At 45.1% G+C, this 15,153-nt stretch overlaps 1 protein-coding gene across 4 annotated transcripts in view; it reads left to right on the forward strand.

Annotated features, from left to right (window-relative positions):
• HELQ (helicase, POLQ like) overlaps window positions 1–15,153 on the forward strand; it is a 79,664-nt gene that overhangs the window by 41,036 nt on the left and 23,475 nt on the right. For 3 of the 4 annotated variants that reach the window (XM_038759318.1, XM_038759319.1, XM_038759321.1), the window contains 5 exons: window positions 4,021–4,125; window positions 5,778–6,000; window positions 7,928–8,085; window positions 12,622–12,720; window positions 12,956–13,129. In XM_038759318.1, coding sequence (XP_038615246.1) covers window positions 4,021–4,125; window positions 5,778–6,000; window positions 7,928–8,085; window positions 12,622–12,720; window positions 12,956–13,129 — 759 coding nt within the window. Of the gene's footprint in view, window positions 1–4,020; window positions 4,126–5,777; window positions 6,001–7,927; window positions 8,086–12,004; window positions 12,408–12,621; window positions 12,721–12,955; window positions 13,130–15,153 lie in introns of those variants that run through there. The other variant, XM_038759320.1, reaches the window with a different exon arrangement.

A 15,153-nucleotide genomic window follows, 5' to 3' on the forward strand; every position in this document is an offset into this window, starting at 1 on the left:
CATTATTATTATTATTATTCCCTGCCCATAATGAGCTGGCAGTCTAGAGCAGGAGACAGACAGATGTTAATGTTAGAACAGTGCCCAGCGCTTAGAACAGTGCTTTGCACATAGTAAGCGCTTAATAAATGCCATTATTATTATTATTATTAAATTATGGATATGTGCATAAGTGCTGTGGAACTGAGGTGGGGGTGTGAACAAAAAGAGCAAATCAGGGTGATGCCGAAGGGAGTTGGAGAAAAGGAAATGAGGGCGTAGTTAGGGAAAACCTCCCGGAGGAGCCGTCCCTGCAATAAGGCTTTGAACATGTCCTGGGTTTGAATCCCAGCCCTGCCACTTGTCAGCTGTGTGACTTTGGGCGAGTCACTTAACTTCTCTGTGACTCAGTTCCCTCATCTGTAAAATCGGGATGAAGACTGCGAGCCCCCCGTGGGACAACCTGATCACCTTGTAACCTCCCCAGCGCTTAGAACAGTGCTTTGTAGAAGCAGCGTGGCTCAGTGGAAAGAGCCTGGGCTTTGGAGTCAGAGGTCATGGGTTCAAATCCCGGCTCCACCAACTGTCAGCTGTGTGACTTTGGGCAAGTCACTTCACTTCTCGGTGCCTCAGTTCCCGCATCTGTAAAATGGGAATTAAAACTGTGAGCTCCCTGTGGGACAACCTAATTAGCACTTAGAACAGTGCTTTGCACATAGTAAGCACTTAACAAATACCATTATTATTATTATTCAAATCCCGGCTCCGCCAACTGTCAGCTGTGTGACTTTGGGCAAGTCACTTCACTTCTCGGTGCCTCAGTTCCCTCATCTGTAAAATGGGGATTAAAACTGTGAGCCCCACGTGGGACAACCTGATCACCTTGTGACCTCCCCAGCGCTTAGAACAGTGCTTTGCACGTAGTAAGTGCTTAACAAATACCATTATTATTATTATTATTATTCAAATCCCGGCTCCGCCAGCTGTCAGCTGTGTGACTTTGGGTAAGTCACTTCACTTCTCGGTGCCTCAGTTCTCTCATCTGTAAAATGGGGATTAAAACTGTGAGCCCCCTGTGGGACAACCTGATCACCTTGTAACCTCCCCAGCGCTTAGAACAGTGCTTTGCATGTAGTAAGCGCTTAACAAATACCATTATTATTATTATTGTTATTATTCAAATCCCGGCTCCGCCAACTGTCAGCTGTGTGACTTTGGGTAAGTCACTTAACTTCTCGGTGCCTCAGTTCCCTCATCTGTAAAATGGGGATTAAAACTGTGAACCCCCTGTGGGACAACCTGATCACCTTGTAACCTCCCCAGCGCTTAGAACCGTGCTTTGCACATAGTGAGCGCTTAACAAATACCGTTATTATTATTATTCGAACAGTATTTTGCACATAGCGCTTAATAAATGCCATTATTATTATTATTAAAATGGGGAGCGGAATTAATTGTCTATCTGATATAAAGAGGGAAGGCATTCCAGGCTAGAAGCAGGATGTCGGCAAGAGATCGGCGGCCTGGATTGTCGGACAATAGTGAGGTAAGAGGGGGCGAGGTGACTGAGCGCTTTAAAGCCGACGGTGAGGAGTTTCCGTTGGATGCGGAGGTGGATGGGCCACCACTGGAAGTTCTTGAGGAGCGTGGAGACGTGGACCGAATGGTTTTGTCGAAAAATGATCCGGGCAGCAGAGGGAATTATGGACTGGAGTGGGGAGAGAGAGGAGGCAGGGAGGTCAGCAGGGAGGCTGATAACAGTAATCGAGGCGGGTTAGGCTAAGAGCTTGGACTGACAGTAGTTTGGACGGAAAGGAAAGGGCTCATGGGGACGGGCTTAAGGAGGGGAGGGACCTGCGTAGTGGTTCCATTTACTGAACACTACACTTCTGGGGGGGGGTCTGAAACCAGTTCCATCGTCCATGAGCACATGGAGAAGTGGGGGTGTCTGAAAGCAGTTCCGTCGTTCATTCCCGTTATTCCTGTACACCATGAGTACGTGGAGAAGTGGGGGTGTCTGAAAGCAGTTCCATCATCCATTCCCTTTATTCCTGTACACTATGAGTACGTGGAGAAGTGGGGGTGTCTGAAAGCAGTTCCATTGTCTATTCCCGTTATTCCTGTACACCATGAGTACATGGAGAAGTGGGGGTGTCTGAAAGCAATTCCATCGTTCATTCCCGTTATTCCTGTACACCATGAGTACATGGAGAAGTGGGGGTGTCTGAAAGCAGTTCCATTATCCATTCCCTTTATCCCTGTACACCATGAGTACGTGGAGAAGTGGGGGTGTCTGAATGAAGTTCCATCATCCATTCCCGTTGTTACTGTACACCATGAGTATGTGGAGAAGTGGGGGTGTCTGAAAGCAGTTCCATCATCCATTCCCTTTATTCCTGTACACTGTGAGTACGTGGAGAAGTGGGGGTGTCTGAAAGCAGTTCTATCGTCCATTCCCTTTATTCCTGTACACCATGAGTACGTGGAGAAGTGGGGGGTGTCTGAAAGCAGTTCCATCATCCATTCCCTTTATCCCTGTACACCGTGAGTACGTGGAGAAGTGGGGGTGTCTGAAAGCAGTTCCAGCGTCCATTCCCGTTATTCCTGTACACTATGAGTACATGGAGAGGTGGGGGTGTCTGAAAGCAGTTCCATCGTCCATTCCCGTTATTCCTGTACACCATGAGTACGTGGAGAAGTGGGGGTGTCTGAAAGCAGTTCCATCGTCCATTCCCTTTATTCCTGTACACCATGAGTACATGGAGAAGTGGGGGTGTCTGAAAGCAGTTCCATCATCCATTCCCTTTATTCCTGTACACTATGAGTACGTGGAGAAGTGGGGGTGTCTGAAAGTAGTTCCATCATCCATTCCCTTTATTCCTGTATACCAGGAGTACATGGAGAAGTGGGGGTGTCTGAAAGCAGTTCCATCGTCATTCCCTTTATTCCTGTACACCATGAGTACGTGGAGAAGTGGGGGTGTCTGAAAGCAGTTCCATCGTCCATTCCCTTTATTCCTGTACACTATGAGTACGTGGAGAAGTGGGGGTGTCTGAAAGCAGTTCCATCGTCCATTCCCTTTATTCCTGTACACTATGAGTACGTGGAGAAGTGGGGGTGTCTGAAAGTAGTTCCATCATCCATTCCCTTTATTCCTGTACACCAGGAGTACATGGAGAAGTGGGGGTGTCTGAAAGCAGTTCTATCGTCCATTCCCGTTATTCCTGTACACCAAGAGTACGTGGAGAAGTGGGGGTGTGTGAAAGCAGTTCCATCATCCATTCCCTTTATTCCTGTACACCATGAGTACGTGGAGAAGTGGGGGTGTGTGAAAGCAGTTCCATCATCCATTCCCTTTATTCCTGTACACCATGAGTACGTGGAGAAGTGGGGGTGTCTGAAAGCAGTTCCATCGTCCATTCCCTTTATTCCTGTACACCTTCCCAGGATGAGTACATGGAGAAGTGGGAGGCGAGGAGAGACTCTGCTTCCCTGCCATCTTGAAAAACAAAAGGCTGGTTCACCATGCGGACGAGGTAGAACTCTTCCTGATAAACCTGATAAAGCGCTTAATAAATGCCATTATTATTATTATTATTATTATTATTATAAACCGCCACCTTCAGAATGGGACGTCCATTATAATAATAATAATGATGACGGTATTTATTAAGCGCTTACTATGTGCAAAGCACTGTTCTAAGTGCCGGAGAGCTTACAAAGTGATCAGGTTGTCCCACGCGGGGCTCACAGTCTTCATCCCCCTTTTCCAGATGAGGTCACTGAGGCCCAGAGAAGTGAAGTGACTTGCCCAAAGTCACACAGCTGACACTTGGCAGAGCCGGGATTTGAACCCACGACCTCTGACTCCAAAGCCCGGGCTCTTTCCACTGAGCCACGCTGCTTCTCTGAAGGGACCGTGGGAGGGTAACCGATACACTCGCTGGTTTTTCACACATAAATTGCTTTTTTTTTTTAAAAGATTTAGCACGATTCTTTCGGTCCGTAGCATTGAGGGTAATGCAATTGCTTGATTTGTAGGTACGAAGTTTAGTAAGCAGTCCACTGGAGAACTGTTACAGCAACCTCGTGAAGGAAATCACCAGGGGAATTCAAAGCTTACTCCTGTCTGTAGTTGGGCTGAAGGTATCTGCATTTTTTTTTTTGTCAGTTAATTAAAAACGTATCTATAAACTGACCTTACGGACATTATTCCTTGCATGGTAATGAGAATACCCGAAAAACCTATTCCGTTCCAGTAGGACACGGTGTCAGAATCATTTTAAAAAGTTCTCTTAGAAGAGAAACCCTAACATTCCTCCAGTCTTTGGGAGAGAGTAGCCTTCATTGTGATGAAGAGCAGAATGGATCGTTTTAAGTTGTAGCCGATTGTAACAGCTAAAATAGCGCAAGTGTAAGCAAGTGCCAGAAATAAACATCCAATAAATAATTCGTTTTCCCTGCCAGTCTTCAGGTTATGAAGATAATGGCTACATTTTTGCAGCACCTCGCTTTGAGGAAACTTGCATTTTCAAGCTCACCCGTATGTTTGGTTCCCCAAGCGTGGGCCAGCCGTTTCTTCTGACGTCGACTTGGTTCTTCCCAGGAGCGAACCGCTTTAATTCCCTTCCTGTCTGCTATCTGAAACGTGTATGAAGCGTGTATTGGCAATCTAGCGCTTAGAACAGTGCCTGGCACATAGTAAGCGCTAAACAAATACCATCATTATTATTAATATTCCTCTTTCCCTGCCTCCCACTTAAACCGAAAGAAGTCCCAGTGGAGCGACCGCTTCTAAGGCCCTGAAAGGTCCATTAAACGTGGTCTGGAGCCTGGACCGTGAGATTAAACTTTTTCATTCGTTCATTCAATCGTATTTATTGAGCGCTTACTGTGTGCCGAGCACTGTACTAAGCGCTTGGGAAGTACAAGTTGGTAACATATAGGGATGGTCTGCCCTGCCCTTCTGCTGGCAGTTTGGAGACCCAAGTTTCCCGGTTTCCTGGGAGTCAGGGTCATCTTAGATGACTGGCGCTTAGAACAGTGCTCTGCACATAGTAAGCGCTTAATGAATGCCATCATTATTATTATTATTATTATTATTGTTATCTTAGCCTTCTCTTCCCAGTTCTGTGACTGTTCCATCCGTTCCCTCAGAGTCATCTGTCCCGTAGCCAAGGTGGGTCACGCCTTCGGCCAGAAAGGAGGAAATCGAGGAAGTGGAGGGTCCCTCCCAGTTTCTTAGATACAGTGGTTCCCAGTTCCCACCCCTTTCCCCGAACGCATGCACGTTCACCGTCGTGCTTTGAGAACCATTTTAAAATGGATTCCCAAAGAGACTGGGAGCCTTTTTCACTACAGGGGAAGTTTGTGAATCACCAGTCGATTTATTTTTATCTCAAAGGATACCGAACCTTTTTGTTTTTTAATTTTAAAATGAAAAAGTCGCAACATTGTTGCTTCTACATTTGTGACGACTGCCAGTCCTGAGATCTAGCGTAACTCTTTTACGGCCCCGTAGCGATGGTCATGTTACCGGATTCATTCATTTAGTCGTATTTATTGAGCGCTTACTGTGTGCAGAGCACTGTACTAAGCGCTTGGGAAGTACAAGTTGGCAGCATATAGAGACGGTCCCTACCCAACAACGGGCCCACAGTCCAGAGTTTACTTCCGTTGATTAATCCATCATCATTTTTCATTAACTTTCAACTGTCACTAGTGAGTGTAAGTCATGTAAGGTATTCATTCATCTTATCGCAAGGGCGACGCTTTATTATTTTCCGTAACGATTGCAGATTACAAGAAACATTGAAGAAATCTACCGCTTTATGCACGGCACATTTTTTGGTGTTCAGCAGAAGATTCTGTCGAACGAAAAAAGCCTTTGGGAAATAACGAGAGAATCTCTGGAAGGCCTGATCGAAAAGGGACTTCTCCAAGGAAAAATCACCTGGAAAAATGAGGAAGAATCCCACGGTGATTTGCACATCACTAGGTTGGGACGGGCCTCGTTCAAAGGTAAAAAAAAACTTTTCTGTCTTTGCCAGATAGAGTTGTTGTGGGGAAGCTGTATCATTTTTTATGTGATTGGATATAGGCAGATGAACATTGATTACACGTGTAATAATATTAATAGTAGTAGTAGTGTGTGTTAAGCATTTGGGTAGAGACAATCAGATTCATTCATTCAATCGTATTTATTGAGCGCTTACTGTGTGCAGAGCACTGTACTAAGCGCTTGGGAAGTACAAGTTGGCAACATAGAGAGACGGTCCCTACCCAACAGTGGGCTCACGGTCTAGATCACAGCCTGATTGATTGCTACCATGCTGGTTCAAGCACTTATATTCATTCAGTTGTATTTATTGAGCGCTTACTATGTGCAAAGCACTGTTCTAAGTGCTATTTGTCTTCCCTTCTGCTTCACTGATGCACTTGGGTCTGGGAAGCAGCGTGGCTTAATGGAAAGAGCCCGAGCTTGGGAGCCAGAGGTCACGGGTTCTAGTCCCGGCTCCGCCGCTTGTCAGCTGTGTGACTTTGGGCAAGTCGCTTCACTTCTCTGAGCCTCAGTTACCTCATCTGTGAAATGGGGATGGAGACTGTGAGCCCCAAGTGGGACAACCTGATGACCTGGTATCTCCCCCAGCGCTTAGAACAGTGCTTGGCACATAGTAAGCGCTTAACAAATACTATTATTATTACTTAGTACAGTGCTCTGCACACAGTAAGCGCTCAATAAATACGATTGCTATTTATGTTATTTTGTTAATATGTTTTGTTGTCTGTCTCCCCCTTCTAAACTGTGAGCCCGCTGTTGGGTAGGGATCGTCTCTATACGTTGCCAACTTGTACTTCCCAAGCGCTTAGTACAGTGCTCTGCACACAGTAAGCGCTCAACAAATACGATTGATTGATTGATTGATTACCCCTTTAGCATTTTGATTTTCACCCCACCTTTAATTTCTTTTATATTCTGTGCCCCTCGTGTGGGTAGGTATTGTGTCCGTTTTATTGTACTCTCCCAAGTGCTTAGTACAGTGCTCTGCATCAGCAAGCACTCAATAAATTCACTGATTAATTGACGGTTGATTCACTTACCCTTCCCTCTCCTTCTGTCTACCTCTCTCCTTTCTTCGCCTCCCCTTTTCCTTCTCCTCCGTGTCCTCCTCCTCTCCTCTTCTATATCCCTCATCTTCAATTTTAACTAATAATGGTCATTTCATCATTTCATCTCCTTAAGGAGTTAGCTACGATAATGTGTATTCTGCTTTAATGTGAATTTAAGTTGTTCCATAGTCTCTTATGCACCATCCGCATTATGTTTCCATTGCATTTGGCTCTTTTGTTTAAAACGATCACCATCCCCTCTCTAAACCATTCCGAGGTGCACGCGGCCAGAGTATTGAATCGCTGCCGTTCGGGCGACGCAGAGTCTCTAAAATTGGTGTCGCTTGTCACGTAAAAGTGAGAAAACTCTTGAAACGGACCACTTTTCTCGCAGGGGGCATCGACTTGGCCTGTCTTATGCACCATCCGCGTAATGTTTCCATTGCGTTTGGCTCTTTTGCTTAAAAAGATCGCCATCCCTTCTGTAAACCACTCCGAGGTGCACGCGGCCAAAGGATTGAATCACTGCCGTTGGGGCAACGCAGAGTCTCTAAAATTGGTGTCGCTTGTCATGTAAAAATGAGAAAACTCTTGAAACTTGCCACTTTTCTCGCAGGGGGCATCGACTTGGCCTCTCTTATGCACCATCCGCGTAATGTTTCCATTGCGTTTGGCTCTTTTGCTTAAAACGATCGCCATCCCCTCTCTAAACCATTCCGAGGTGCACGCGGCCAAAGGATTGAATCACTGCCGTTCGGGTGACGCAGAGTCTCTAAAATTGGTGTCGCTTGTCATGTAAAAGTGAGAAAACTCTTGAAACTTGCCACTTTTCTCGCAGGGGGCATCGACTTGGCCTACTGCGATGTTCTCTACGAAGACTTGAAGAAAGGCCTGGAATGCCTTGTTCTGGAGAGCTGCCTTCACCTCGTCTATCTGGTGACTCCCTATGACATGATTTCTCTGTGCAACGTCGACTGGATGATCTATTTCAGACAGGTAGCCGCCGTCGCCGGAGGGTTTGCTAAGCGGCGCGGCTTCGTGGAGGGAGCAGCGGCTTGGGGAGTCGGACGACGGGTGTTCCGGTCCCGCCCCTTGTCTGCTGTGTGACCTCGGGCAAGCCACTTCATTTCTCTGGGCCTCAGTGACCTCGCCTGTAAAATGGGGATGAAGACTCTGAGCTCCATGTGGGGGACAACCTAATCACCTCGTATCTCCCCCAGCGCTTAGAGCAGTGCTCGGCACACAGTAAGCGCTTAACAAGTGCCGTCGTTACTATTATTATTATTAGAACCCGGGTTCTTCTTCCTCAGAGGCGTCCACTCTATCCACTAGGCCGTGGTCCGTCCCCTCTCTGCGTCCTATCCCCTCTCCCCCCATCCCCTTTTTCCTTCTCCCCATCTTCCCAGCCTCCTCCCCGCCCTCCCCCATCACATATATTGGGTGTGCACGTCTCTCTTGTCAGCTGTGTGACCTTGAGCAAGTCACTTCACTTCTCTGGGCCTCAGTTATCTCATCAATTTCAGACACGTTGAATTGGAGCTTTCAGTGGATTATACAGCCTGTACTTCCCAAGCGCTTAGTACAGTGCTCTGCACACAGTAAGCGCTCAATAAGTACGATTGAATGAATGAATGAATGAAGAGAAAACGTCAAGGATATTTATTGATATTTTTACTATGGCCTAGTGGGGAGAGCACAGCCTTGGTAGTCAGAGGACCCGAGTTCTAATCTCAGCCCTGCCACAGGTGTGCTGTATGACCTTGGCAAGTCACTTAACTTCTCTGTGCCTCAGTTACCTCATCTGTAAAATGGGGATTTAGTCCCACTCCGTCCTACTTAGACTGTGAACTCACATGGAACAGAGATTGGGTTCACCATGATTAACTTGCATCCATCTTGTGTCTACCCCAGCACTTAGAACAGTCCTTGACATATATCACCATATATAATAATGATGGCATTTATTAAGCGCTTACTATGTGCAAAGCACTGTTCTAGGCTGCTGGGGCGGTTCCAAGGTGATCAGGTTGTCCCACGGGGGGCTCACAGTCTTCACCCCCATTTTCCAGATGAGGTCACTGAGGCCCAGAGAAGTGAAGCGGCTTGCCCGAAGTCAGAGCTGCCAAGTGGTGGAGCCGGGATTTGAACCCATGACCTCTGACTCCAAAGCCCGGGCTCTTTCCACTGAGCCACGCTGCTTCTCATATATCATCATCAGTCATCCTTGAGGACTGTACTAAGCACTTAGGAAAGTACAGTTGCCTCAGTGACCTCATCTGTAAAGTGGGGATGAAGACTGGGAGCCCCCCGTGGGACCACCTGATCACCTTGTAACCTCCCCAGCGCTTAGAACAGTGCTTTGCACGTAGTAAGCGCTTAATAAATGCCACTATGATAATTATTACAGTGAAGTTGGTAGGCACTTTCCTGCCCTCAAGGAACTTCTAGTCTATCTCAGAGGCAGAAAGAGGTGAGGGATAGGATAGCCGGGAAGAGGTCAGACTTAAAGAGGGAGATTCGTGAGTCGGAATCCACCGAGACGTGTTAGCCGAAGGCTTGTGGGCAGATGGAAAAGAGTGGAAAAGATTGGAAAAGAGCCCGGGCTTTGGAGTCAGAGGTCATGGGTTCAAATCCCGACTCCGCCAATTGGCAGCTGTGTGACTTTGGGCAAATCACTTCACTTCTCCGGGCCTCAGTTCCTTCATCTGGAAAATGGGGGTGAAGACTGTGAGCCCCCCGTGGGACGACCTGATCGCCTTGTAACCTCCCCAGCACTTAGAAAAAAAAAAAAGCATTAGAACAGTTCTTTGCACATAGTAAGCACTTGATAAATGCCATCATGATTATTATTATCACTAGATTATTAATATTATTATTATTATTGTTAGATGAGTTCCCCGAGAGCACGAGTGTAGAGTGAGAGAATAAGGAACCTCTCACAGAGCCCTGTGGTTGACGCAAGGTTCATTCACTCCATCGTATTTATCATTCATTCAGCCGTATTTTTCGAGCGCTTACTGTGTGCGGAGCACTGTACTAAGCGCTCAGCGCTGTACTAAGGTTAGGGGGATGATAGGTGGGAGAGCAGCCAGCCAAAGAGACAGAAGGGGCAACGAGAGAGGAGGAGGAGGAGGTGGTCGGACTAAGATCTGAAAGGTTTCTAAGAAGAAGGGAGTGGACCACAGGATCGAAAGCGGTCAAGGGATGGAGGAGGATTAGGACAGAGTAGACGCCATTGGATTTGGCTTTGATCAAGCTATCGATCCATGAAACAGTGTTATTTAGTGAGCACTTACCGTCTGCAGAGCACTATATTAAGGGTTCAGAAGATAACAGAGTCGATCAGGTTATTCATTCATTCAATCGTATCTGTTGAGCGCTGACTGAGTGCAGAGCACTGTACTGAGCGCTTGGAAAGTACAAATCGGCAGCACGGAGAGACGGTCCCCACCCAGCAACGGCCTCACAGTCTGATGAGAAGCAAGGAAAGACAACAATTCCCAACTGTAGCAGATCCAAACGCCTGAATAATTAGAACAAAACAGTGGTAAAGGAAATTGCATTCCGCAAGGCGGTGAGACCCTCTCAGGACACCTTCCAAAGAATCCAAAACATTGGAAAATTAGATAAAAAATGAATTTAGGAAGCTACTCATCGTCGTGCAATGTTTAAACAGAAAATATCATCCATAGGTATGATATTTTCCAAGGCTGTGAGGGGAAAAGACCAAGGAAAATGCCATCGTCAGCTAAAAAAAAACTAAGAAAAATCAGGAGCCTTCAGGGAAACAATACCTGAAATTCCTTGAGGAATCCAATCCTGACTAATTTAGTAAGCAAAATGTATTTGCTTTCTAAATCTGGAAAATTTAACCCATCTAAAATAGAGTTTGGAAACTGCTATTCGTATGAAAAAATGCCGATTTCACGTATTTCACTACCTGCAAACCCACAGATGAGGGAGGGCGGGGAGGAGAGAAAGGTGGACGGCTAACTTTCCTAGGCTCATTTGCAAGAATCAGCTAAAGTTTTAAGCAGATTTCCATAACAAAAAATATGGCTTTTAGGGGCCAATTGTGGTTGCGGAATGCAGGAAAGGTATTTTGGGTGAAATCATATTCTCACTAGGAAGGCTTTTAGGAGCAGCCGTGAATCGCATGACTGTGATTCATTAGTAGGATGAGTCGGGTCAGCTTTAGAGCGGCTCTTCCGTCTAAACCGTCCACACGTGCGCGGGTAAACGGGAAATAGTCCAACGTTTAAGGTAACTGCATCCATCAAAATCATTTTTAAATGATCAAAATCTCTTCACTGGTTAGCCTAACGGCACCCGTTTTCAATTGCACAGATTGTTTTAAAGTTAGCTTTCATTTCACTGATCGAATAGGAATATTGGGACAATAGAGGGATTTTCGGGTTCTCGTATTCTGTTATTTATGACTGGATAAAAGGAATACACAGGTTGTGCTCTTCCAAGGGCTTAGTACAGTGCTCTGCGCGGAGTAAGCTCTCAATAAATACCACTGATGAAACGTTACTCAGTTGCTCAAAAGGCTAACTCCCTCCCTTCCCCACAGCACCTGTGTATATGTATATATGTTTGTACATATTTATTATTCTATTTTACTTGTACATATCTATTCTATTTATTTTATTTTGTTAATACGTTTGTTTTTGTTCTCTGTCTCCCCCTTCTAGACTGTGAGCCCACTGTTGGGTAGGGACCGTCTCTATATGTCGCCAACTTGTACATCCCAAGCGCTTAGCACACTGCTCTGCACACAGTAAGCGCTCAGTAAATACGATTGATTGATTGATTAAAATGCCCTGAAAAATGATTAAAGTGTGAAAGAAATTGTAGAGGCATATCGGGGGTGGTGGAGCGGAGACTTTTAGGAAATTGGTCTTCCTTTCAGGAGCAACCAGGACCGAAGGTGGGGAACAGGGTGGCCTAGAAGCTGATTTTATTTTCCGCTCAGCGTCGTGAAACTGGAGCTGTGGCAAAAGGAAAGTTTCAACCCGCGTCAAGGGAGGCGTGTATTTCCTCTCCCTTTTCTTGTAAATTCAGAACCGAAGTAGCCAATAACAACCTTATCACAGAACTCCAGAAAATCACCGGAGCCGTTTTTTAAACCCGGAAAAGAAAACCGTAACAACGCGAACTTCTTGACTGTTCCCGGTAAACTAAATCTTCCCAGTATTCTGCAACCTGCTCAGCTCCCAAATCTGCATATTGGTTCCAAACACTAAGGATTTGTGATGGACTGAACGATTCTTTGAAATTATTGACTATTTTGGAAGGTTTAATAAAAGCAGTCATAATCGTAATCCCCCTCTAGACTGTGAGCTCCATTTGTTGTCATATGCTAATAATAATGATGCTATTTGTTAAGCTCTTACTGTGTGCCAGGCACTTTACTAAGCGCTTTGCACACCGTAAGTGCTCAATAAATACGATTGAACGAATGAATATCATTTTTCTGTAGTAATACAAAAGTTTTTCGTTAAAAAGCTTCATTTTTTTTTTTTTTAGTTTAGTCAACTCACTTCGGCAGAACAAAATGTGGCAGCAATTATTGGAGTCCCTGAAAGCTATATAATGAAGAAGGCCTCCGGTCAAGCCATAAGAAAGGTATGCTACATTTTGAAAACCTTTTCTGACTTCTAGGAATGGAACCGACCTTTAAAATGTGAGTTTCTTCATTCCACTTTCAATATTCCTCAAAATATTAAAATGCCGATATTTTCCCCAAAATTCCTCGTAATCTTGGAATATACCCATTTCACTTTCCGAGTAGTTCACCCTGAGGTGCGTGCTCGGAAAACTAAGTTTTTGTGCTGCTTTTTGTTGTGTTTCTGTTTTCTAGACCGTGGATAAGAATATCGTGAACAGATTCTACCTGTCTTTTGTCCTCTACGCATTGCTCAAAGAAACCGATATCTGGAAGGTAGCCGAAAAATTCCTTTTGCCTCGAGGATACGTTCAAAATCTTCTTTCGGGGGCTGCTGCATTTTCTTCGTGTGTGCTACGTTTTTGTGAGGTAATTGTAAGTTGATAAATAATAATAATAATAATGATGTTAAGCGCTTACTATGTGTGAAGCGCTGTTCTACGCGCTGGGCAGGGGGGATACAAGGTGATCAGGTTGTCCCACGTGGGGCTCACAGTCTTAATCCCCATTTTACAGATGAGGTGACTGAGGCCCAGAGAAGTGAAGTGACTTGCCCAGAGTCACACAGCTGACAAGTGGCGGAGCCGGGATTAGAACCCATGACCTCCGACTCCCAAGCCCGGGCTCTTTCCACTGAGCCACGCTGCATCTCCCGTAGATAACGGTGCGCGTAATGCAAAACTTAAGAAATGAAATATGGTGGATATAGGTCACCGTAATTTTTAACTCAATTGAGAATTTTTAGTAATTCAGATGAAGTTCGAATTATGGTCATTTACGCTCTATTATTACATCTGTAGGCTTCACTTATTTATTTTATTTGCACATATCTATTCTATTTATTTTATTTTGTTAGTATGTTTGGTTTTGTTCTCTGTCTCCCCCTTTTAGACTGTGAGCCCACTGTTGGGTAGGGACTGTCTCTATATGTTGCCAATTTGTACTTCCCAAGCGTTTAGTACAGTGCTCTGCACATAGTAAGCGCTCAATAAATACGATTGATGGTGATGATGATGATTTAGGCTCATTTTGGCCAGGGAGCGTGTTTACAAATTCTGTTGTGCTTTACTCTCCCGATTGCTTAGTTCAGTGCTCCGCACCCACTTGATGCTCAATAAGTGCCATTGATTGATACATTAGTATCTCTTTAAACGCAGTGTTTTGAAACTTTTGTTTAATCTGGAAACGGAAGGGTAGGTATTTGCAATTTCTGAGCCGGGAGCATACATGTGTTCTGAATAGCATCTTAAGATGATGCTGTGACCAACTGGAAATAAGATAGGCTGAAGAGGGGAAAGGCTGGAAGCAGGGCGACCAGTAAGGAACTGTTGCGGTAATACAGTTGGGAGATGATCAGAGCGTGAAACGGTATTATGCCCGTAAGTCTTCTAGACTGTGAGCCCGTTGTTGGGTAGGGATCGTCTCTAAATGTGGCCAATTTGTACTTCCCAAGCGCTTAGTCCAGTGCTCTGCACACAGTAAGCGCTCAGTAGACACGACTGAATGAATGAAGGGTGGAGAGGAAAGGCAGATCTAAGAGATACTGGGGAGGGTAAATCGGGAGAATTTAGAGGCCAGGAGAATATAGGAGTTAAAAGGAGCTAGAGAGGAGTCAAAAATGATACAATGGTGGTAAGTTTCTGCGATTGGGAAGACACTGTTCCAGTTGTGATGGAAAAGCTAGGAGAACATTTAGGAAGGACGATGAGGAGTGGAATGATTAACACAGTGAATTGAAATTGCAGGTAGGCCAGCACATGATTGATAAGTATATTGACATCTGTCTACCCCTTTGGACTGTAAGCTTGTTATAGGCAGGGAATATATCTCACAACTCCATTGTATTGTTCTCACCTAAGTGCTAAATGCAGTGCTCGGAACACAGCACTCAAAAAATATCACTGACGATCCAGGTAAAGATGTCATGAAGGCAGACTACAGTGCTCTGCACACAGTAAGCGCTTAATAAATACGATTGAATGAATGGTGGAGAGGAAAGGCAGATCTAAGGGATACCGGAGAGGGTAAATCGGGAGAAATTAGAAGCCAGGAGAATATAGGAGCTAAAAGGAGTTAGAGAGGAGTCAAAAGATGTCATTCATTCATTCATTTATTTATTTATTTATTTATTTATTTATTTATTATTTATTTTTATTTATTTTACTTGTACATATCTATTTTATTTTGTAGTATGTTTGGTTTTGTCTCCCCCTTTTCGACTGTGAGCCCACTGTTGGGTAGGGACTGTCTCTACATGTTGCCAATTTGTACTTCCCAAGCGCTTAGTACAGTGCTCTGCACACAGTAAGCGCTCAGTAAATACGATTGATGATGATGATGAAGATGTCATGAAGGCAGGAGGAAATGCGGGCGACGCCATGGCCGGAGAGGTA

The sequence above is a fragment of the Tachyglossus aculeatus genome, chromosome 17 (genome assembly GCF_015852505.1).
Source record: "Tachyglossus aculeatus isolate mTacAcu1 chromosome 17, mTacAcu1.pri, whole genome shotgun sequence".
NCBI lineage: Eukaryota > Metazoa > Chordata > Mammalia > Monotremata > Tachyglossidae > Tachyglossus > Tachyglossus aculeatus.